Source organism: Choloepus didactylus, chromosome 11 (genome assembly GCF_015220235.1).
Source record: "Choloepus didactylus isolate mChoDid1 chromosome 11, mChoDid1.pri, whole genome shotgun sequence".
Classification (NCBI taxonomy): domain Eukaryota; kingdom Metazoa; phylum Chordata; class Mammalia; order Pilosa; family Megalonychidae; genus Choloepus; species Choloepus didactylus.
The window spans coordinates 71,811,010-71,836,398 of NC_051317.1; the positions used below are offsets into that span (position 1 = coordinate 71,811,010).

General features: G+C 39.2%; 1 protein-coding gene and 1 pseudogene across 3 annotated transcripts in view; one reads left to right on the plus strand and one right to left on the minus strand.

The window, feature by feature from the left end:
* LOC119506049 overlaps positions 1 to 8,636 on the minus strand; it is a 39,992-nt pseudogene extending 31,356 nt beyond the window's left edge.
* NIM1K (NIM1 serine/threonine protein kinase) overlaps positions 1 to 25,389 on the plus strand; it is a 97,130-nt gene that overhangs the window by 57,821 nt on the left and 13,920 nt on the right. For 2 of the 3 annotated variants that reach the window (XM_037799123.1, XM_037799125.1), the window contains one exon: positions 17,648 to 18,657. In XM_037799123.1, coding sequence (XP_037655051.1) covers positions 18,366 to 18,657 — 292 coding nt within the window. In that variant the 5' untranslated portion in view covers positions 17,648 to 18,365. Of the gene's footprint in view, positions 1 to 17,146; positions 17,206 to 17,647; positions 18,658 to 25,389 lie in introns of those variants that run through there. The other variant, XM_037799124.1, reaches the window with a different exon arrangement.

A 25,389-nucleotide genomic window follows, 5' to 3' on the forward strand; every position in this document is an offset into this window, starting at 1 on the left:
TATGATGGTACCATGGACAATTGATTGTACACTTTGGATCTTTGGATAATTGTATGGTTTGTGATCAAACTCAATAAAATTTTTTTTTAAAAAAGAATATTGCTTAAAATATATTTTGTAAAAAATAAAAAGAAATAAATACATATATTTATTTGGTGGTTTTAGGAGTAAAAAGAACTATGTTTATTCAAAATAATTGCATTGAAGGCTCATGGTTCTACTTCCACTCACCTGCTTACAGTAAGGAGCAGGGAAAGCAATCTAAACACCAGGGCATACAATTGTTCCAATTTCAAACCAGTTTTAAACTGGTCATTAGGAGAATGAACACTCAGTTTTTCTTGGTCTGAGGTTTCTTCCAGGGAATAATGTTAACAGACAAAACAAAGGGCACAATGGATATGCAGCTACATGATTATTTATCCTCACTGACTATCCAAAGTAAGAGGAAAAACCAACACATATAAGCAGGGTGATCACATCATATGCTATCCAAACAAGGACACTTTTGAGAATAAAGAAGGAGCTACTATTAACTACTTGGGGAAACACTTGGATTGTCTTAGGCCAACCAGGATATATTATCAGCGTGGGCATATACCACACCCAAAAGCTGTCTCAAGTGTGCAGGATCAGTTTAACCTTTTTAACTAACTAAAATTCTTCCTTTCATGACCCAACTTAATTATCTATGATAAAATCCACCACCCCCCCCAGGTCCTCGTAATAGCTACATAGACCACCTGTCACTCCACCTTTGTTTGCTAGTTACAGCATTTAGTTGTGTGTTTCTCACTTTCATTAGTATTACTGAGGCAACTAAGAATGAGGCATATGTAGTATATTCCATTTGGAGAAATTCCAGCTGTGTTTTTGCTAATTTACTTATGTGATTGTTCTACAGTTACCCACATTATTTTATTTAATTCTTTATAGGTCTGGGTGACCTGTCTACATCCTCCTCAATTTGCTGACTTAACACATTTTATTTCTGTTAACTAACCTTGATACCTTTCCTTCCTTTGATACAATAGATTTCCTCTCTGCTCACTCAACAATCACACGCTGTTGACATCTTTGCTGGCTGTACCCATTAGAATAGCAGTGTGCTATGGTAGAAAAAACTCAGGTTACATATAAATTTGTTCAACAAATATTGAATTGAGCATTTTTTGTATGTCCAATACTGTTTAGAGCTCTGGATATATAACCTAGTCTGTGATTTGCCTATTGGTTTTCTTAATGGTTTCTTTTGATAGAAAATTTTAACTTCGGTGAAGTTAAACTTACTAATTTTTTTCCCTTTTATGATTTGTGTTTTTTGTACCTAGCCAAAAAACTTGGCCAATTCCGAAGTCCTGGAGATTTCTTTTATCTACTCTCTTAGAAACTTTATGGTCCTAGGTTTTATATTTAACTCAGTGATCCATCTCAAATTTAATTTCATGAATATTGTTAGATAGAGGTTGAAGTTAAGTGTTTATTTTCATAGATATACAGTTGATCCAGCACCATTTCCTTTCTCCATTGAATTGGCTTGGTGCCTTGGCAGAAAAGCAATTGACCAGATAAGTGTGAGTTTCTTTCTGTAGCTCCTGGAAATACAGTCTAAATAAATCAAACATGATCACCACCCTTAAGGAGTTTACAGTCTGATTTGAAAGACAGCCTAACATACGTCATAACTACAAAGTGGTGAAGAATATCACACCTCAAGGTGCAGATGTTGGAAGTACAGTAAAGGACTCCACTAAGTTTGTGGTGGATGAGTGGGGGAAGTTTCTTGAAAGAGGTAACACTTGAACCGATCCTTACAGGATAAGTAGGAGTTTGCAGATATAGGTAGGACATGCCTGTGTGCCTTCAAGGAAGGGCATGGAGAACCATGTGGCAGAAGTGTAGTGAGTGAGGAGGAGAGTGGTAGAAGAAAAGGTCAGAGAGGAAAGGGGTCGAAGTGTTCAGAATCTTGAAGGCCATTTAAAGACTTTTTGCTTTTACTCCCAGTGATGTGGGAAACCATCAAAGGAGTTTGAGTAAAGTGATGACATCATCTTACATTGTTTAGAAGGATCTCCCTGACTGCTCTATTTATAAACAGACCCTGAGGACTGGAGGGAGGCAGGAAAGAAGCTCTGAGACTAGTTATAGAGGTTGTTAAAACATGATGGTGGCAGGATGGTAACGATGGAATGAGCGGTAATTGTGTTCTAGATGATTTTTGCAGCTAGAGTCAGCAGGAATTGCTGACAGACTGAATGTGAGGTATGAAAGAAAAAGAAGAGTCAAGGTTTTTAGCTCAAGCTGGAAGGATGTGTTGCTATTACCAAAGTTTATCATTTATCTTAGAGAGAAGCAAGTCAAAAGAAAATCAAAAGCTTGGTTCTCCTATAGTAAAGTCAATATTAGTGATTACACCCCAAAGTACAGGTGATTTCCCCTAAAGAGGAAGTGAGTGTAGCACAAGAGAGAAGTTAAAGTCATCTTCTCAGTTGTTGAGCACAGTGTACTCAGCCCTGTGCTCTGTGATGGTGGAATATAGGGGAATGGACATGATGCCCAGTATATGGGTCTTGCTCTCAAGAAGAGCTTGTCAGAGGGATTGAGACACAATAGAAATAGAAAAAAAATATGAAGTCAAAGGCCAGATTGGGGTACAGATTTCAAGAGCCAGAGGAAAGTAGCAGAGGGAAATATGAATGTGGTGTGGAATAGTTAAAGCAGTCTTGCACAAGAAAATGGGACAGAAGCCATCTTTACAGGATGGGGAGCATTTAGAAAGAGAAGAAAAAGGACAAAATTGTGTGAATAAGCAGGGGCCATTAGGAACACAGATATTCTAGGCCTGGCTGAAAGAGTTATTAGGAAGATTTTTTTTTAATTGGTTAAAAAAAAAAGGAATTGCCTCCTGACACATAGTAGGCCCTTGTTAAAGAGCAATTAAAAATATTTACTGGAAGAATAGATGGAGATAAAGCTGGGTCCAAAGCTCTCCTAAATCCAGCCCTACCATTGATGCTGATCTTTTGATACCTTTTGCTCTTCTCCTTTTCTGGAGTTGTCTTCTACTACTTCTATTAGAATACCTTCAAATCTGATTTTCTAAATTATTTGTGAGGCAGAAAGGAAATTGGGCCATGATATTTCAGAATGTCCACTTGGACTTACAGGTTTTTAATAATCTTATCCATGTAAGTACCATTATGTCCAGAAGGGGGCAGTGTGACACTTGGACTTCAGGAGGTTTTTTCACAGATATTTTAGAATTAACTCCCCAGTGTTAAAGCTAGAATCCCAGAAGGCCAGGGCTGGAAAGATGTGTAGACTTTTACATGCTGGTCAAGAACTGACGCCCAGAGAGGAGAAAGAACTTGCTCAAGGTCACACAGACATTCAGTGGGAAAGTCTAACCATAACCTAGTTCTGACCCAAGTCGGTGCTCATTCCATGACACCATTTGGTTGTTTGATTTGGGAGCATCTCCCTCAAAGCAGTGTTTCAAATTGTGGTGTACTGATAACTTCCAAAGGAATAAAAATCTCTCTGGTTGTGACTTAAATTATTTTACTATAAATAAATTTTTTACATTAGATTTTTAAAATTGTACAAATATAAAACTTCATATAAATTCCTTTTCCTTATAGCTTGTATACTATTACAAAGCAAAACCAAATTTTATCAAATGTGTTAGGGCTCTCCAGGGAAACAGAACTGACAGGATATAAGTGTGTGTGTGTGTGTGTGTGTGTGTGTGTGTGTGTGTGTGTATTATAAGGTTTATTATAGGAATTGGCTCATAAGACTGTGGGGATTGATAAGTCCAAATTCCATAGGGCAGGTCACAATTTGGGAACTCCAATGAAGATTTCGATGGATTCGAGAAGCCAGCTAGCTGAAACAGAGATAGAAATTCTTCTTTCTGACTATTGAAATCATCAGTTCTCCCTTTAAGGATTCAGCTGTTTGGATGAGACTTCCCTCATTGCTGAAGGTAATCTCTTCTGTTGATTATAGATGTAATCAACCAGAGGTGCAATCAACTGACCAATAATTTAAATGCATGAAATATCCTCACAGTAACAATCAGGCCAGTGTTTGCTTGACCAAACGAATAGATGTCATAATTTAGCCAAGTTGACACATGAATTTAACTATCACGCCAGGTTAAATACAAATAAAACTTCAGACCAATGAAATTCAGATTAACAGTATTACTTGAAAAGTATGGATGGTGTTGTGTTGTTGAAATTAATTTGTTACAAGTGAATATGGTACTTTGTAAAACAAACATGCTTATTTGTATCACTTTGTTTTCTCTCATAACCAGTCCTCAACAAATAATTGTGAATTTGAGTTGCATTAAAGTATAAAAAAATTGAGATATTTTGAGGGATCAGAAAACCAAAATCTGAAGTTCTATAATTGGTATTCTTGAACTAAATATCTATATATGTACATACATATTTATAGCATATATATAATTTTTAAATTATAAAAGTAATCATAACTTTAAACAATACTGACACATATGAAATAAGAAATGAAAATCCCTTTGTATAAACATTAGGCTTCTATAACAAAGGCCAAGATAACAGAGACTTAAAGAACATAGAATCTCATTCTCTCACGTCATAACCTGTAAGTAAGCAATCCAAGGCAGATATGATGAGTATGGCAAGATGGGGACCCAGGCTTCTTTTCTCTTATGGCTCTGCCATTCTCAATACATGGCTTCCATCTTGATGGCATTTATACCACCACAGCCATCTTCTAGCCAGAAAAAAAGATCGGAATAAGGAAGGGAGAGCATGCTTCTTTCCTTTTAAGGGCAAGACTCAAAAGTTGCATTTCTCACTTCCACTCAGCGTGTGGCCAGAACTTGGACACATGACCAAACCTAGCCATTTCCCAGGGAGACTAGGAAATATAGTCTTCAGTCAGATAGTCATGAACCCAGCTGTGCTATTTTGGAGCTGTTATGTACCCCAGAAAAACCATGTTCTTTTAATTCAGTCTTGTGGGGCAGAACTATTGTGGGTGGGACCTTTTGATTAGGTTGTTTCCATGGAGATGTGACCTACCCAATTCAAGGTGGGTCTTAATCCTTTACTGGAGTCCTTTAAGAGAGCTCAGGGAGACAGTTTAGACAGAAACACCCCGGGAGAAACAAGAAACTGAGAGAGACATTTTGAAGAGAAGCTAAAATATGTAATTCAGAGTTTGCCCTGGGGAGGAGCTAAGACAGAAGCCCAGAGACATTTTGGAAAAAACCACAGAAACCAGAAGCTAAATTGGAAGAGCACAAGCAGACTGGCCATGTGCCTGCCCATGTGACAGAGGAACCCCAGATGCCATAGGCTTTTCTTCAGAAAAGGTATCTACTTCTTGATGCCTTCAGTGGGACGTTTTCATGGCCTTAGAAGTGTAAATTTTTGAACTAATAAACCCCCATTGTTAAAAGCCATCCATTTCTGGCATATTGCATTTCCAGCAGGTTTAGCAAACTGGAACACCAGCTAAAGTTTCTGTTATAAAAATAGTGGTTTTCAAATCTGGTTGCACAATAAAATCACCTGAGAAACTTAAAAACAAACAACAGAAATATTTACTGGAGCCCCTCTCGAGCAGTTAAATCAATTGAGGGTAGGCCAAGGGCTTCTGTATTTTCAAAAAGCTCCCAGGTGATTTTGACATGGGTCAAGGCTGAGAACCACCAGAAAGAAAGAACGTAAGGCATGACTAACAGCCTCTACCATGTCTCCTTTTACTGTACCTCAATTCTGTACTGCCCACTCCCTGTGGTGAGATATTACCCACTACTTCAATCAGTATTCTGCCAGAACCTTTTCTATGCATATACAAATAAAGACACACATACACAATTCATGTGGTTTGTCCCAACACCCAGTCGTGACTCCAGAATTTCTATATGGTAGGTCTGTCTTGCAATCGTATACTAGGAGAGAGGTGAGCCTCTGTGTTTGCATAGCACTTTATATTAATTTAAGAAAATATAATTATCCATGACAAAGAATGGGGGCATCTGATGCAGAATCTGGGGTGGTGGGAGAGCTTCTGCAAGCACCATGTATTGGATCATTTATCTTTTGCCCAGTGGTTTGAAATGCTATCTCTAGCAAATATTAAATTTCCATACCTACAAAGATATTTTAAATAAATTCTCTCTTTTGTTAACTCAAAATATTATTAAATGCTGAAACACTTAATTTTTTAATACTTTAATAACCTCTCCTGTTCCCAGCCATTGCTACCCCTAACTTACCCCATGTTCTGGGTAAATATTTAAGAATCTCAGATATATTGTTTATACTGTGTAAAGGTATCATTTATAAGGTATGAGAGGCTCTTAATAAAAATTTCAAATTCATTTGAACCCTTTGTGGTGGCAAAAATAAGAGCTTTTGTTCTGCAACCCTGTTTTCTACACCCATTACCATAGCCCTCCAGCCTGCTGACATGATAGACTTTCCTGGGTTCTGTTCAAACAGAAAAGGAAAACATTTTTTTCCTAACATCTTCTGAGGCCATCACTCAAAGGTCCTTCACTTGTTTAGGGAGCATACTACATTAGAGCTGAAGAAAGTTAGAATATAGGCAAAGAGCAGTTTCTGCTTTGACTTGCAAGTACTTTTAATCCCCTAAAAATAAACCACAAACTACAAATAGACATGAGTACTCTGCATTGTGTTTCCTAAATTAGTTGTTTCTGAGAAGATGAAGAAAACATTTTTTTCTGCTCAGGGCCATCTGCTTGTGATTCAATACATGATTCCATCCTGTATCTTAATTCCACTCTATATTTGGTTGGAGGAAGGTATATTTCCTCAGAGAAGGTGGGAAGATTTGCGTTTTGGAAAGGAACTGTAAATGAATTTAAAAGCTTTTTAGAGGAAGAGCCTGAGTTCTTGCCATGTCTCTATGGGACTATGACTCCATTCTCCTCCTCGTATGTTTGAAGTTCTTGGTTTAACATGCTGTAATGCTTACTTAAATATACATCCTCATGGAGTCAAGAAACTCTTGGACAACTTTCTTAACTTCAGCCACCCTTAGGTTGTTTTTTTTTAATTTTTGAAAAAAGAATGACAATATCTCTCCTGACAACATTGCCGTGATAAATCATTCATTCATTCATTTAACAGGTACTGTTACCTGTTGTCAAATGCCTAGCATTTAAAATTATGGGCATTATATTTATTGATCTAGCAAATTTTTAACAACTGTTTTTAAAAATGATGTTATAGAAAAATTTTAAACATATACAAAACTAGTGCAAAGAACATTTAAAACCTACATGTGCTCATCATCCAACCTCAAAATTATTAATTCAACTTAATAATCTTGTTTCATTTCAATCTCCTTCCACGCCATCCACCCCTGATTATTTTGAAGCAAATTTCACACATATCATTTTGTGTAATGATCATTTTTAAAGATTAATGTTGGATGCCATTTTAAAACTTAGTTAATTAAACCCTTTTAAACATTTTAAACTGTTTTTATAATTTAATTTCCTTTTAAAGTACTTTTTTAGTTCAATATTTTTAGTTTATTCATTTTTACTTAATATTTACATACAATGAAATACACATATCTTAAGCGATGAGTTTTAGCAAACATGTTCATGTATACCTATGTAACCAAACCCGTCAAGTTACAGGCTGTTAACCTTCACTCCATAAATTACTGTCATGTCAACCCCTGCCTAGTCAATCTGACCTCTATTCCTACAAAGATAACCAGTGTTCTGATTTTGTTTTCCACCACAGATAAGTTTTTCCTGTTCTAGAACTTCATGTTCATCCAGTCATACTTTATGAACTCTTTTGGATAAGGCTTCTTTCACTCGGTATAAGAATGTTGTAAAGTACTTTGAGTAACTTAAAAACTTCCAAAATACTTAATAATTCCTGTAAATACAACAACTTAAACATTTAAATAGGGTAAACTCCAAGCTCTCTTACACTCCAATGCTATTTACAAATAAAATTTTAACTTAAAGTTACACTGAATTGTTTTCATGATCTTCCAGGTAGAACCTAAATTCCTACTGATATTTACTCAACATTCAACTGGCTTTTTTATAGCTTTGTCCAACTATGAGGTCAGAGTGGTAGGAAAAATGCCAATGACAGGAAAGTGCGCCCCATGAGAATGAATTCGATAGGTCAGTAAACTTGGGGAACACTGAGTTAAACATTTGATGCACCATTTAAAAATTCTGATTGTTCACCAAAGTAATTCTTGGCTTCCAGCATCTTTTAAAGAATTCAAATGTTTAGCCAAACTAGACCTGTACTCTGGCGCAGCTGCCTTGGCTGGAGCCGAGCGTAGGCAGCCTGGTCAGGTGGGCCTGGGCACTGCAGTGGGCCTGCTTCATTGGTATTGAACACCGGCACAGCTCTCGTGGGCATCAGAGCCTGTGACCCTGATGTCCAGGGAAACCTCGGATACCATACAATACAGTATGGGAACAGCTGAACTAGGCAGACTGCAATGGGTGGCAAGTACTTGGTTCCATAGGAGGTGGGAGAGTCTTGGGCCCAGTGGCTGGGAAAAGAAGCCTGTGAGAGAAAGTGGGGCAAGATGTAGTCAGTGTTCCTATCACTGTCGTCCATCACCAGGACTGAACCGGTTCACACTGATTTTCCTTTTGCTTAAAATTTCCCCCACTGTCTGCAATGAGTCTCCCTGAGGGTGCACCATGCCTGAGGTGGATTACAATCAAGGTTTGACTGTCACTGCATTTTGTAGCCACATAAAGACAAAACCCAGCTTTTCCTCTAAGCAAACCCATGTCTGGCCTGCCAACCTATGCAGAGGTTGTCTGACAGCCTTGCCCAGAAGTTTTGTAATTTAAATTCAGACAAAGAGAACAAAGGTGAGATGGTTTTCTTTGATATTATTTTCACAGTGGGCTGCAAGTCAAGAAAATAAATTACCAAGTAAGGTGTTTTCTTTAATCTTATTTAATGTATTGCTATGTAGCAACAGCAAGCTAATAATTAAGGACCATAGCACCTCCTCCAGGGCTTTGATCTGCAATGATGTGACTCCATATTTTTGATTTGCTCATTTTCTAAACTCTCATTACTGCCTATAAAACTGGTCAGAATCCCACAGACATAGGGGACTGGTGGTTTGATGGGTTGAGCCCTCTACCATAAGTTTTACCCTTGGGAAGACGGTTGCTGCAAAGGAGAGGCTAGGCCTCCCTATAATTGTGCCTAAGAGTCTCCTCCTGAATGCCTCTTTGTTGCTCAGATGTGGCCCTCTCTCTCTGGCTAAGCCAACTTGAAAGGTGAAATCACTGCCCTCCCCCCTACATGGGATCAGACACCCAGGGGAGTGAATCTCCCTGGCAACGTGGAATATGACTCCCGGGGAGGAATGTAGACCCGGCATCGTGGGACGGAGAACATCTTCTTGACCAAAAGGGGGATGTGAAAGGAAATGAAATAAGCTTCAGTGGCAGAGAGATTCCAAAACGAGCCAAGAGGTCACTCTGGTGGACACTCTTACGCACACTTTAGACAACCCTTTTTAGGTTCTAAAGAATTGGGGTAGCTGGTGGTGGATACCTGAAACTATCAAACTACAACCCAGAACCCATGAATCTCGAAGACAGATGTATAAAAATGTAGCTTATGAGGGGTGACAATGGGATTGGGAAAGCCATAAGGACCACACTCCACTTTGTCTAGTTTATGGATGGATGAGTAGAAAAATAGGGGAAGGAAACAAACAGACAAAGGTACCCAGTGTTCTTTTTTACTTCAATTGCTCTTTTTCACTCTAATTATTATTCTTGTTATTTTTGTGTGTGTGCTAATGAAGGTGTCAGGGATTGATTTAGGTGATGAATGTACAACTATGTAATGGTACTGTAAACAATCGAAAGTACGATTTGTTTTGTATGACTGCGTGGTATGTGAATATATCTCAATAAAATGATTAAAAAAAAAAACAAAAAAAACAAAAAAAAACTGGTCAGAATCAAAAGAGCAAAAAGCAAAAAACTGAAACAAAACAAAAAACTGTACATCCGAGAAGAGGGGACAGTTCATCTCATCTGCAATTTGTTATGTCATAATTTATATTATTTGTTTTTTCAACATGATGTGGGTTGACACTTTGGGACAACACTGGAAAGTAAACAAAATATATAATATTTATGGTCACCTCACAACCAGTAATCAGAATTTGGTTTTTCTAGACATCCAAGAGAAGTCTTTAGGAAAAAAACGCATTCTACAAAGTAAAAATGAGTATTCACACATTCCCAGACACAAACACAAACAGGATTTATCTCTCCTGTTAGATTTTTTCTTCTACTTTATTTTATTCTATTAGAATATGTAAGAATCGAGAGTTTTTCCTCATTCTTTACTGTTTTTATAATTTTGAGATTGTGCTGGCAATTCAAGCACAATAGATACCATGTGTTTTACTTCATTGGGAGTCTAATTGTGTGACTGGCAATTTTAATAATTAGATGTCAGACTGTTAGAATTGAATACCCAGTTCTGTGTTTTCTTCTCTGTTTTTATCTCTTTAATTTTAATTTTTAAGGGAGCTGGCTTTTGTTCTCTGGGTTGTTTTTTTGTTTTTTTGTTTTTTTGTTTTCATTTTATTCTTGTTTTATAGGTGCAATCTTTTATCTTTTGTCTTCTTCCTACACTACTCTCTGTTTCTTTCAAGTTCCTTTTGGTTACTACTGTTTTGGTTAAGTTTGGTTTCTTTCTTAATTTTGGACCTTTTTCTCAGGTGTCTGGTACTTCTTGGTTGTCCCTCCACTCTGTAGAAAATGGCCCTAAGATCTGACTGGGAGCTTTCTACACGTGCTGGAAGCTGGCACCTGGAGGATTGCACCATAAATGGTAAAGCAGCTTTTCTTCATTGTTGGAGAACCTCCAAATATAAGTTTTAGAAAGTCTTTGCTCTTGAGCTATTTTAGTTTATCCATAAGAAAAATCCCCTGCCTGGAGTTTTATGCTTGTTTCCCTCCATTCTGGAAACTCCTAATGAAGGAAGAAGGAAACCAGGAATTCCATAATTCAGAGTTTTACTTAATCCCCTCTCCTGTGCCGAGTGTCCCTGATCAGGCTGTGGGGAGGGCAGCAAAAGTAACCACCTGGTTTTGTGGAGGGAAAGGCCTGGGTCTGTTTTTGCTCCCCTTTCAAACAGCTCCTGTTTTTGGTCTTGCCTCAGTACTTGATAGTTTAAAGTCTTTAGAGAGTTCAGAAAGGTGAATCTCCGTGACATGCCCTCATGTTGGCATGCCACCTTTGCCATGTTCACAACTCCTCAATTTGCTTTCTCTCTCTTCAAAATGTGTTGACATCTCTTGTCTGCTGCTCTCTCCTCTCTTACACTTTGTCCTTGTGGGTTTATACCTTTTGCTTTCTATTCTTTCATTTCATGGGATTTTGGAAGGAAGTAGAAATAAATGAAAGTATTAAATTCTGTGTATTTAACCACAAGTCCCTAATTTTATTTTGACTTTAAAAGCAACCCGTTAGATATTAGAGAATCAAGAATGGTAATTTCCCTATATAACCAAAAGTAAAGCAAATTTATTGCATGCCAACTGTGCAAGGTGGAAACACATTAAACATTTCAAATTGTTTTCTTTTATAAAGGTAATATATGTACATGGAAAAATCTAAATCATATAAAAGAGTAAATAGTGAAAAGTACCCCTTTTCTTACTCCAATCCCAAGATAAATTTTAGAAGTGGAATTGCTAAGTCAAAGGATATGTGCACTTGTAATTTGATAGCTCTAGCCAAATTGTCCTCCAAGTCAACTGTGCCGATTTACACTTTCAGTAGCAGTGAATAACTGGCCTATTTCTCACACCTCTCTCACCAGTGCCATTATCAAATTTTTTGTAGTTTCCAAACATAATATGTGAAAAATCTAATTCCAGTGTGGTTTTTATATGCATTTCGTTAGTTGTGAATGAAGTTGAGCATCTTTTTATATATTATAGAGCCACTTATATTTTCTTTACTGTAAAATGTCTGCTCAGGGTCTCTACAATTTTCCTTTTGGGATATTTGTATTTTTCTTATCAATTCATCAAAATTCTTTATATATTTAGAAAATTAGCTCTTTTTCTATCATATATGTTGGAAATTTTTCCCTACCAGTTAATCATTTGATTTGGGGGTGAAGTGGAGGTGGAGGGTGGGGGGTGGTTTATGATACTTTTTGGCAAACAGAAAGTTATATTTTTTTGGCAGTCAAATTAATGTTTTCCTTTATGCCTTCCCTACTCTTAGATTATAAAAAAGTTTTCAATGTTTTTTCTCACATTTTCTGGTTTCATTTAATTTACATTTAATTAACTAATCTATTTGGAGTTTCTTTTGGCACAGAAGTGAGATAAGGGTTCACTTTTTTTCCAGTTGGCTTGTTAGCTGCCTAGCAAGCAACATGCAAGTCACCCTCAACATAAACCCATAGCAACATTTGCAAAACTATAAAACTTCTTTATTCGATCTAATCCTATTAACTGTGTCCCTGGCCATTAAGGCTAGACAACTGCTTCAGGGCCATTGTGCAAGAAATTTAATTTGTGGGTGCAGGGTATGTAATCCAAGATAAAGCCTGAGCTCACCTGGTAATTTTATCTGATTCCTCCCTCTGTGTCAAATTCCTGAGGGCATCAGATGTCTTAAGAGTAAAGGTAGCAAGTCTAAAACTCAATTGTAAATCCCAGAGCCCAAATCAGGAGACTTGGGAAGCTGAGAAAGCAGAGAACAAGTCATGGCTCAATAGTGTCCAGGGGTGTCTCAGAGAGCAGGAATGGAGTAAGGCCTGGGCATGGGTTCTTGGGCTTAGCTGATCCTTTGGGTGAGGCAAGGATGAGAAAGCAGTCCTGTAGCAATTCTCAGTTGGGTGATAGAATTTGGACTAAGCTTTCCCCTACACAAGAGGTTGGGGCTGGGAACTCTCACAGCCAATAGAGATTAGCCACAGCCTTAGAAATGTGGAGTAAAATAAATTTTCTGAGATAATTCAAGTAAATGTTGGGGTATTTTCAATTTTCTTAAAAAAGTACCTATACTAAATCATACCTAAATGTAACCATTAGCAAATTGGTAAGTTAGTTCATTCCTTCTTCAATAAATGTTTATTGAGTAGGGAGTGATTATTGCTGACTAGAGGGTCCAGGAAAAAAAAAATCATGAAGACATTCTAGATGGCCATTTTTAAGAGATTCTTATCACTGAGCCTGCTGCAGGCTTGTTTACGCTCCATTTCCTTACCTTCAGCACAAGCTGCTAAGCTTGGAGGCTGACACCTGAATAGAAAAACTCAGAAAATAAGCCTAGAAGAAAGATTAACCTTTGTCATAGAATAACAGAAAGAGTAGAAGCAACCAGTGTAAGAGAAGTTATACAAGAACATAAAGTAATAAAAGAAATGTAACATATTATTTGAATAAATGTAAGAAATTTTGAGGGGGTGACATTGTCAACTTGGCAATGTAAGCAGCTACTGAAAACTTCTCTCCAGAGATTCAATTAAAAGAGGAAAATTCTGAATAGTTTGAAATTCTGGAAGAGGATATAGACTGGAGAAGGACCCTGCAAAGGCCAAATTGAAGAAAAAGGAGAATATCAGGTAGGAATCTTCCATCCAGGACCAGCAGGCCCTCTTCTCTCCCCCTCACTTGAGCTCTTATGGGAAAGGCACAGAATCAGCAGGCGGGACCCTTCCCACCACCGACACAGGCTACAAAATCTCTCACAGCAGTGAGATACACCCCCACAGTTTGAAGACCCAGGGGACTGGGGAGGACAACTCAAGGCCCAAGTCAGTGAGGGACAAAGAGACTGAGAAAATATAGACAGAGACTATGTTTCCAGCCCTGGGTCTGAAAGCCTTTTCCCCATCCTTCAGGGAAGCAGCAGCCAATGGCTGTTTCTTTGCCTGGGGGATGGCTGGAGTACTGGGTCAGCTGAGGAAGTACTTTGTCACAGGTGGAACTCCACATCGAGCCAGATTTTGGCTGGCAAAATGAGGGCATAGGAATCCTGCAGTTTCAGCTCATTTGTGTAGAGGCAGCCTGTGCTCAGCGGCAAAGCAGCTTCTGAGGTCAATTAAGTTACTGAACAGCACCTTCTGATGGACAGTCTGGATGGTGCAAAGGAATTGAAAAAAAATTTTTAAAGATACTACAGACCCTTTCTTAGGATGACAATAGCTGGTCTACATGCTCTGTATGGAAGCCCAGCCCTATTTTGGCTGAGAAATACAGAAGACCCAACTGTTAAAGCAGGGCTCTAAAAAACCTATGTCTTGCTAGCTGGCAGAAAGCAGATTTGTATTACCACACTCAGTGAACTTGCTGGGGTGCCCAATGCCTAACTCCTATTCCTGTGTCAGGCCATGGTTACCTAATTTTGGGGGAGAAGACAAGGAGACAGAGCCAATCTGACAACTGGCCAGTGAAACAAAGAAATGGTAGAGATCAAAGACAACCAACAAGAAAGCCCTAGATAAAAGAGAGAAAACAACCTCCAGAATAAACTAATCAAGAAAATCAGATGCCTAGACAGCAAAAAATCATGAGCCACACCAGGAAACATGAAGATATGGCCCAGTCAACGGAACAAACTAACACCTCAACTGAGATTCAGGAGTTGAAACAACTGATTAAAGATATTCAAACAAATCTTCTAAATCAAATCAGTGAGTTGAAACAAAATGTGACAAAAGAGATGAAAGTTATAAAGAAGACACTGGGTGACCATATAAGGAAGAATTTATAAACTTGAAAAAACAAATGACAGAACTTACAGGAATGAAAGTCACAATAGAATAAATGAAAAACACAATGGAGACACATAACAGCAGATTTGAGGAGGCAGAAGAAAGGATCAGTGAACTGGAAGACAGGACATTTGAAATTCTACACACAAAAGAACAGGGAAAAAAAATGGAAAAATATGAGCAGAGTGTCAGAGAACTGAATGACAACATGAAGCACATGAATATACATGGTATAGGTGTCCCAGAGGAGAAGAGAAGGGAAAAGGGGCAGAAAGAATAATGGCAAATGTTAAGGACAAATAAAGAATTCTGAAAGCAGCAAGAGAAAAGTAATTCATCACACACAGGGGAAGCCCGATAAGACTAAGTGCAGATCTCTCAGCAGAAACCATGGAGGCAAGAAGGCAGTGGTGTGATATATTCAAGATACAGAAAGAGAAAAACTGCCAACCAAGAATCCTATATCCAGCAAAACTGTCCTTCAAAAATGAGAGAGAGTTTAAAATATTTACAGGTAAACAGACACTGAGAGAGATTGTGAGCAGGAGACCTCCTCTACAAGAAATATTAAAGGGAGTGCTATAAACAGGAAGAGACAGGAGAGAGAGGTTTGGAGAAGAGTGTTGAAATGAAGATGTCAGGATATAGAAAGAGGGTAGAGATCAGGCATTTGATGCTGAAGGAGTATAGAATGTTAAGAGGTCTGATAGATCCAGAAATGAATAGCACAATACTGTGTGATGGTAGCACAATATTGTAAGTAAACTGAGCAGAGATGACTGTGAGCATGGTTGAAATATGAGTGTTAGGGGTAGGTATGACACCAGAAGGAAAGACAGAAGATAAAGACAGGAACCATATAACTTAATGAAACCTAAAGTGGTCAATGATTGTGATTAAATATACAAATACAAGAATATTTTTACATGAGGGAGATAAATGAATGTCAGCTTTGCATGATGTTAAAAATGGGATGGTATTGGGGAAAAATACAATGAATGCAAACCAGAGTCTATAGTTCACAGTAATATGCTTCCATTAATTGTAACCAAGGCAATATACCAAATCTAAATGTCTATTAGAGGGGGATATAAGGGGGGGGGCGGGGTATGGGACTCCTGGTATTGGCATTGTTGTCTGAACTTTTAGTTTAATTTTTTTTTTTTTTTGGCATTTTTTTTTCTTTTTTCTTTTTCTCCTTTTCCTCTTTCTTGGCAGAAGAAATGGAAATGTCCTCATATAGATTGTGGTTGTGAATGGATAACTATGAGATTATACTGGGAACAGTGTTTTAAAACTTCAACTTCTGTGTGAGATCAAAGGAAGGGATGTTTATTTGGTGCAATGTCTATATTTTCTGTAGCACACTATATAATTGAACTTGTATGGTCAGTTTATTCAAACACCATAATTATATGGAACTTTGAATAGGGAGTGAGATCTGGTTGGCTTGTATAGGTTAATGTGAAGCCCAAATACATCCCAGACTAATTTGGGCAGAGAATAAAAATGTATTTGCAAAGCCCCCTTGAGGGACTGGGAGAAATGTGGAAATATTAAACTTCCCCACCTGGGGAATTACCAATATTCTCACAAGCATTGGGACTACAATTTAGAAGGCTGAGCCCTCGATCTTGGGGCTTGCCCTTATAAAGCTTGTTACTACAAAGGAGAGGCTTAACCTACTTATAATTGTGCCTAAGAGTCACCTCCAGAGAACCTGATTTCTTGCTCAGATGTGGCCTCTCTCCCTAAGCCAACTCTGCAGGTAAACTCACTGCCCTCCCCTCTATGTGGGACATGACTCCCAGGGTATAAGTCTCCCTGACAACTTGGGACATGACTCCTGGGGATGAACCTGAACCTGGCATTGAGGGATTGAAAAAGCCTTCTGGACAAAAAGGGGGAAGAGAAATGAAACAAAATAAAGTTTCAGTGGCTGAGAGATTTGAAATGGAGTTGAGAGTACATTCTGGAGGTTATATTTAAGCATTATATAGATAACCCTTTTTAGTTTTTAGTGTATTGGAATAGCTAGAAGGAAATACCTGAAACTACTGAACTGCAACCCAGTAGCCTTGAGTCTTGAAGACGATTGTGTAACTATATAGCTTATGTGGTGTGAATGTGTGATTGTGAAAACCTTGTGGCTCACACCCACTTTATCTAGTGTATGGAGAGATGAGTAGAAAAATGGAGACAAAAAGTAAATGAGTAATAGGTAGGGATGAGGGGAATGAGATGTTTTGGGTCTTCTTTTTTACTTTAACTTTTATTCTTATTCTTATTTTTTTTTTTGCAGCAATGAAAATGTTCAAAATTAATTGTGGTGATGAATGCACAACTATGTAACGGTACTGTGCTATAGTGAACTGATTGTTCACTTTGGATGACTGTATGGTATGTGAATATATCTCAATTAAACTGAATTTAAAAAAAAAAACAAAAAAAAGAACTTTTGAAATTTTGGTATTGGTAGAGAATCTTTATTACCATCATAGCTATCACATTACTATTTCAAAAATCTGACTTCAAAGCAATTCAGGGCAATATGTATGTTTCCCTAAACTTCAAGAAATAGACAAATTGTTTTGCTACAAATATTTACAGGCCATGAGGGCATTTCTAATTGTAGATTGAGGTGTGTGTGTGTGTGCATGTGTATTTTTCTTTCTCCTAAATCTTATAACCAAGCATTTACCACTGATACCACCAATATCAGTCATAGCTTAAATTTGTGTGGTGCTTTTAGATCAATGCTTACAGAGTAGTTTAATGTTCTCTATAAATCCTGTACAGTACACTAGCCTGAGTTAGTAATTTTCTTACTCTCTGTTCTTAGGATGAACCAGCACCTGCCAAATTTTTGAGACAGCTCAAGGCTTAGAGGAAAGCTCATCTAAATAAAGGCTGGCTAAAGTGACACTGCAAGGACTTAGTTCTTCTTTGCCTGCCGGTGTGACCAGAAGGCTGATTTGCAAGTTTCTTCTTTCCTGGGGTCCAGATTATTAGCTCTTTGGGGCCGTGTGACTTGATAGCAAGAGAAGCACAAAATGAAGAAGGTCAGAGATAAGTACCAGCAGCAGGGACTTGAGCGCCTGCAAGGGGATTTTGCACACTAGAGTGAAGGATTCCCCAGCCATCAGAGGAAGTAGCAAACTGAAGCTTTTGTCCTGGGACTCAGCGACCTACTACGGAGCATCAGAGCCCATGTCCAGCCAGAAAGTTCCTGGAGTCTAAAGAGGGAAGTGGCTGCATGCCAGATTGTGCAGTTGGTTAAAGCCTAGATGTTCAACATGAGGGAGGTTGTGAAATGCAGGTTCTGACTTGGCTGGGCAGACTCTGCTGCCATGTTTGCCTCTGCCCTCCTCTGACTGAAGCCCTGAGACTGAGGCTGTTCATAAGGAGAGTCTTTGCCCAGCTCTGCAGGCCAGCCCTCAAGGACACTGGGCTCTGGCCGTCCTCTGCCCCAATCTCCCACCCACTGGGTCTCTTTCACTTCACCTCAGCCCACCCTTGATTGGTGCCTCTTTGCTAAGATGGAGACGTGATCCTAGACGATGACTGCAGTGTATGTGAATGGAGGCAGCCTGGTGAACCCCCACTATGCCAGGTGGGATCGGCAGGATAGTGTGGAAAGTGTCTGTCTGACGGAGTGCAGCAAGGAGGATGAGGAGGGACAGCCCCAACAGCTGACTCCCTTTGAGAAGCTGACACAGGACATGTCCCAAGATGAGAAGGTGGTGAGAGAGATCACACTGGGGAAACGGATTGGCTTCTACCGAATCCGAGGGGAAATTGGAAGTGGAAACTTTTCCCAAGTAAAGCTTGGGATTCACTCCCTTACCAAAGGTAGGATCTGACTTCCCAGGTTCATCCCCCATGGTGTTGTGACCTTATTTGGGAGGAAGCTTAGAACCAGGACCAAGGATGCCAGTGATGGGCCCTGGCTGTTCCCGCGCCATGTGCCCGTCCTCTGCCTGACCCTTCCATCATTACCTAATTTCATTTTCACAGTGACAGTGTGAGGTCAACATTTTTATTTCCGTTTTGCAGACAGGGATACTGAGATCCAAAGAAATTGGCCCAGTGCTCAAAGTTAGTAGGTGGGAAAATCAGAAGTCCAATCTTAGTCATTTTACTTTTACTCCAAAGACTCCCACTATACCTTGTGGATAAACCCACTCAAAACATCAAAGGAAATTTGTCCTTTCCAGCTAGGCCTTGGAGAAGTGGAGTTGTGTGGCTTGGTTTCAAGGCAACTCATATCCAAAGCCTATATTTACCATTTATCTATATTTGTGTACCAGTAACAATGCCACAGAAAGGGATAGGAAACCTCCTCCTTGTCACTCTCCTTGGATAGCCTCCCCTCCTGACCAGAGGGTGCTACTTCTGTTATTTTTGGGGTAAAGAGATTTCATCTCGGGTCCTTTTCTGCTTCATTCTACCCTGAAATGTTCTCATTGTTGCTTGTTTTCTTGACTCTCCACCCAGAATCCACTTTTGCTTGGTTTCCAGTCCTGGCCTTAGGGAGGAACCACATGGAGAGCCCATTAACCCCAAACCCAATGTGGGAACTTCCCGAGGGTACCTCTGACTCAACTGAAGCCTAGAAATTATAAGGGAGTTTCAAGACAGAAAAGGAAAACTGGCAACTCACCGTAACTTCTTTGATTTTCTAAAGCCTGTGGACTCTACGCTGTCCCTGAAAGTTCCCTCCTGACTTTTTTCTCCTTATTGACATTTTCTCTCCTGCTACCATGTTGCCAAGGCCCCTCTTTTCTTATATCAGAGTCATCTTTGACTTTATTTTCTTCTCCATCCCCCCGTCCAATCTCTGTGTTTGGCTATAGAAAGAACACCACATGCACGTGTGCACACATACACACACACACAATCTCTGGTGTGCCAAGTCCTCTTTTCTCTTGCTCTGTAGTCTAGCATAGGGGCTAAGAGCTCTGAAGCCCAGATGTCTGGGCTCACATATTCATGTCTTAGCTTCTATCCCTACTGGTGACCTGGGTAAACTACAGTACTTCTTTGAGCCTGAGTTTCCTAATTTATAAAATGCAGACAACAACAGTGCTTATTCCATAGGGTGTCATAAGTATTTCATGAGTTCCTACTCATTAATTTCTTGGCACAGTGCCTGCCCCTAGGTAAGTGCTCAATAAGTGTTAGTGGTATTATCTTGCAGAGTTCCTTAGCTCATTTTGGTCTAATCCTCTCCATTCTAAACTAGGCCTGGCTTTGCCTTTGTACAATCAAAGATCAAAAAGTATCTTTAGCAACAGAAATTCCCACCAACTTCACACCCAAACAAGGTCAATTCCCAGCAGCAGTGGTTTTCAGCTCTAACTGCACATTCAAATTATGTGAGAAATTTAAAAAAGCCTTCAGTACCCAGGTCCCACCCCCAGATCTTTTGATTTAACTGGATGGGTCTAGACATGAATATTATTTAGAAACTCTCCAGGTGATCTAGTAGACACTCAAGAGTTCAGAAACACTGCCTATACCAACCTGCACATACTACAGACAACTTTAAAAATAGTAATCTTTTTGGTGCTTGCCACAGATGGATAACCCAGTTATCATTTGTATTTTAAAACCAATTATGAAGTATTGTGACAGGCTTTCATGTTACTTTTGGCTTTCTCATTTCTTTTCACTGGGGATAAAATTCATTTACCCAACAGTATAGAAACTATATTAGGCTTTGGGGGATATAAATATAAATTAAATAGAGCCCCTACCCTCAAGAATATGGGAAGAGAAGACATATATAAATAAGGATAGTACCAGCGAAAATTTGAAAAAAACATAAGAGAAGTGCTGTGGATTTAAAGGAAGGGGAGAGAACCTTTCATTTTAGGAACACTATGGAAGGCTTTAAGTAGAGGTAGAATTTGAGCTGGACCTCCAGGAGGGATAGGGTTTTGCATAGGTAGTGATTCTAGAAGAGAGGAGGGTTAGGAGGTTAGTTAGAACGGAAAATGTGAGTAAAACATGAAAGTGGGGAAATTATATGTAATACAATTTCCATAAACAGGAGGGGATGGTATGGAAAAAGTCTGGAAAGCTAAGTTGAGGCTGAATCATGGTAGACTTTGAATATTGTCCTAAGGAACGTGAATTGTTTTGCTTAACTATGAAGAAGTGTCAGGATTCTTGAGATTGGAGTAGGGTTTTGGGAAGATAAATCTTATATTGGGGACAATGAAGGTTGGAAAAAGAGAGATGAAGCAGTCAGGAAAATGTCAGGAAGCTACTGCCATAGTCAAGCATAGTCAGAGGGGAGATCCTGAGTGAGGATGGAGGCCATCAAGATAAGAAGGAGGTGCTGGCACCACGGCAGAGGAGTCTGTAAGGTTGGTTGGTGACTGGATGTAGAACTGAGAATGGAAGAAGGCAATGACTGTGAAGCTAAGACCTGACTATTTGAACTGAAAGAAAAGCAGTGCCTTCGATAGAAAAGGGAAAGACAGGGAAAGAGCAGGTTTGTGGGGAAAATGATGAGTGAAAACTTGGCCATCCAGGAATATGGATGCACAGGTTAGGGACCTGGGCGTGAGGTCAGACTGGGGTTTTCATTGAGGTGGTCACAGAAGTGGGTGGCAATCACTGAGAGTGCTGGTAGAGAAGAGTGATGAGAGGCCTCTTTCCACCAGTTCAGTAAAAATAAAAATCTTTACATTTGTCTTCCTTCTCCTCCTCCTCCTCCATTGAAAATGAAAATGGCCTTTTCAAGTCTGTTTTAAAAATCATGCATTCAGGAAGTAACAGCATGGAGGCAGATCTCAATATTTTCTAAAATAGAACATTCAACAATAATGGAGAAAGTGTATCATTCCCATTAAGACAATACTCCTACCTGTTACCACCAGTTTACCTCCTGGCTGACCTTTTGTGTATGCTTAAGCATCTGTACATATGGAGTGGTTTGGAAATGCCAATGGATCATTCATTCTCACTCCCTGAACAACATGATTTTTCAGTATCAGTACATTTTTAAATGTCAGTATATTTAGATATTTTTCAAGGCCAATAGATATATAGAAGCTTTCATTTTTAAAGAGCACATCATATTCCATTACATAGCTGTAGCATAAATTCTTTAATCTGTCCCTATTGATTATTATTTGGCTTGTTTCTAAATTTTTGCCATTATTTATAATGCGACAGAGACTCCCTTTTCCATACTTCTTTGCATAACTGTATCATTCTTTTCAGCATTATGTTCCTAGAAGTCAACTCTCTTGGTCGGAGGGCATGCATTTAAAAATGTATATATGTAGCACCAGACTGAAGGGGCAGCTTTTGCATCTTTACTCAAAAAAATTGGATCCAGATGTGTAGTTCAAATCTAATCAGGACAAATGTTACTTTTCAATGACATAGAGCAAGAATGAAAGACAAAAAGAATAAGAGAACACATAGGAAGACAAGGGGCCAGAATTGAGACAAAAGATATGATTAGGAAGAGCAGAGGAGAAGTTGGATAAAGCTGAACTAAGAAAAGAGTTCAGAAAGAGGAATCCAGTGCTACAGAGGGGATACAGAGGCTAAAGTCTGAGCGAAGGCTCCTAGATGTGGCCAACTTTGAGCTATTTTCTAAGAATGGAGTTCAGATGTTAGGTTCCAGTGGAGAGGAAGCAGAATGGGAGAATAGAAGGAGCATGAACTTTGGAATCAGACAAATTTGGTTTCAAGTCCCATTTAGTAACTTACTAGCATCTCCATTTGTGCATATTACTTAACATCTTTGGGCTTCAGTCACCTAGCTGTAAAACAGAGATAATGATTCTTATCTTAGAATTGTAGGGAAAATGAAAATAACATGTGAAGTACATGGCACATAGTAGCCCCTCAATAAATGGCAGCTGTCATTGGTACAACTTTGTTTTTTACTTAAACTTATTTCAAAAGGAAATTTAATATTACCAAAATAATGAAAAACCAACATCACTTGCTACAAATGGAAGGTAACAGTAAAAATAAACAGTGCAAACTAAAAAAGTGTAAAGTAATTTTTAAAACATGTTAACCACCAATTTTAGACTTTCTCCTTGCCTTAATTAGGAGAACTGAAGGAGACCTGAAATGGGAATGTTTTTATGTTGTGATTCAGTGCTATTTAAGGCTGTTTCCATGCACTAAAATCATCTTGTGCCCCATGAGTGTGAAAGGGTCCACTTTGGGAAACACTGACCTCATCTAGTCCTTCCATGTTTTACAGATGAGGAAACCAAGTCCCAGAAGTGGCTGTCTCCAGGCCACAGCAGAGACAGGATTAGAACTCAGCTTTCTTTCATTCCACAAGCCTACCTCAGGATTTTGTTGGGGGCATGGGGCAACCATTTCATGCTCTGCCTCAACCAGCTAGCCATCAAGAATGCTACTGCCTTCTGCAACACCAGACCCCAGCCAGATTTCAGCTGGCCTTTGGACCATGTTTTTCCCTTTCAGCAATATTCCCAATGAGTGATCTTGCCCTCAACATACCTGCAGAAGAGTTGAGAGAAATAGGAAACAATCAGGGAGCAATAAAGAGTATATAAACAGGACTCAGAGAAGGAGCACAGGTTCTTCTTGCAGGCTTTCTGTCTGTCCTTCTCCCTGTTCAGGCAGTGTCAAAGAGAGATCTGCTATCACATCTTTAAGAGGCAGAACGTAGTGCAATATTGTGGGAAGATACTGGCTTTGGAGTCTTCCAGACCTGGGCAGAATTCCAATTCTTTTTTCCTCTATCTGTGTGATCCTGAACAAGTCATTTTACCACTCTATGCCTCAGTTATCCTGGGTATAAAATGAGAATAATATATCAACTATGTAGGATTGCTAGGTCGAGGATTAGAAAATATACAATATATTGAATATCTGCCATGTGCCTTTAGAGAGCACATGGTATTCATAAAATGCTGATTATGATGATGATGATGATTTCAAATAACTCTAGGTCTTATAGGCCTGTCTGAGTCAAGTATCATTCCATTCATAGAATAGAAATCTACTCAAATAAGCTCACATTCAAAGGGGTGCATTGAGTGGAGGAGAATTCTATGGACCCAGAGCAGGAAAATAGAGCCTGTCTCAAGTTGTTACTCTCTGCATCTCCTTCTCTTTCTCTGGAGCCACCAGGCTTCTTTTTCTACTTCCCTGATGATACTGTTTGATCTTCCCACTTCTTTCTGCAGAGTGGCTTTCTCTATTTAATTATCAGAAGGCACATGCCCGAGAATGGTTGTTGCCAGTCCCATATCTACATAATCTCTCAGCTTTATTGCCAAGAACTCCATCCCACTAGTTACATTCTATTTCAGTTCAAATTTTTAAGAGAAAGAATATGATTGCTCACTGGCCAGCTGCTGATAAGCTAATATGACTCAAGAGTATGCCCTTGTTAAGTCAGCTGTGGCCCTGAGGGTCATGTGGCTTGCTACCCTCTCAGTAGAACCAAGAGACTGCCTCTGAGAAAGGAGGTGGAGAGGGCAGCAAAGTAATGGACATATCTACCACCAAAGACCCTAGAACTGGCTAAGCAGAGAAATCTCCCCCACAAGCCAGGAGCAAGAACATGCCTAATTCTGTAGACAAGCTATTACATGGGAAGACAGAAGAAAAAGGATCAACAAATTGTTCCTTATATAGTGACTTTCTTCTCAAGTTCCAAAGGCTTCTTGCCTGTTGTATTACAAAATTAACTTAATACTAGTCCCTTGAGTTTCGGAAAACATGGCATTTTCCCGCTGTGCAGATGGGTGCCTTGGGTGGCCTCATTGACATGCTCTCTTGGCTCCTAAACTGCCATAGAGCAGCCCTGTTGTCAAAAGAATCAATGTCACTGGTTATAGGATATCATGTGCAAAAGCAGAAAGGAAAGCTGAAAGCATAGACAGTGGAAAAAAATCAGTTCAACAGCTGAGTTTTAAGAAGCCAGAAATCATAACGGCAAGTAATTGAGCACATTAAGCTGATGCAACAGAAAAGGGAATCCCAGACCTCATCTCCTGACTTATAGGCCCACAGTGGCCTAGGCCTGTTACCATGCCTCACCTCTCTTCCAGAGTTTTACCCTTTAGTGAGCCTCCAAGTCAAGGAAAGAGTGGAAAGGTGAGAATGAAAGGAAACAAGAAATGTGAAGGAAGGGAAAACCCAGATGCAAATCAATGTGAGGAGACAAAGAAAGAGAATGGCAATTCAGGTATTGGGAAATGGAATCTGGGAGGAGAATAAGAGCAATCCAAACATTAAAACTGTGGCTTACAAAAAGGAGAGAGGACATTCAGTCATGCTGAGCTGACTAGAATCAAGTGAAAAGTGGTAACATCCTCTAAAATATTCACCCCCAAAAGAGGAAGGAGATTTATCAGTGAGTGGTTTAAAAAGCCCTGCTGGGAATTTCAAATACCCTGTCCCATTGCCAAGTTATGTCAGATTATGTAGTATGGATAATGGTCCCCATATTTGCCTGCATTGTCATCAGGTTTTCCAGGAATGTGAACAGTCTGGATTAGATAATGGAGGCGATCCCTAGGAAAGCAGAGTGTTTCAGTGCTAGAGGCAGCTCCCAGGGCAGTT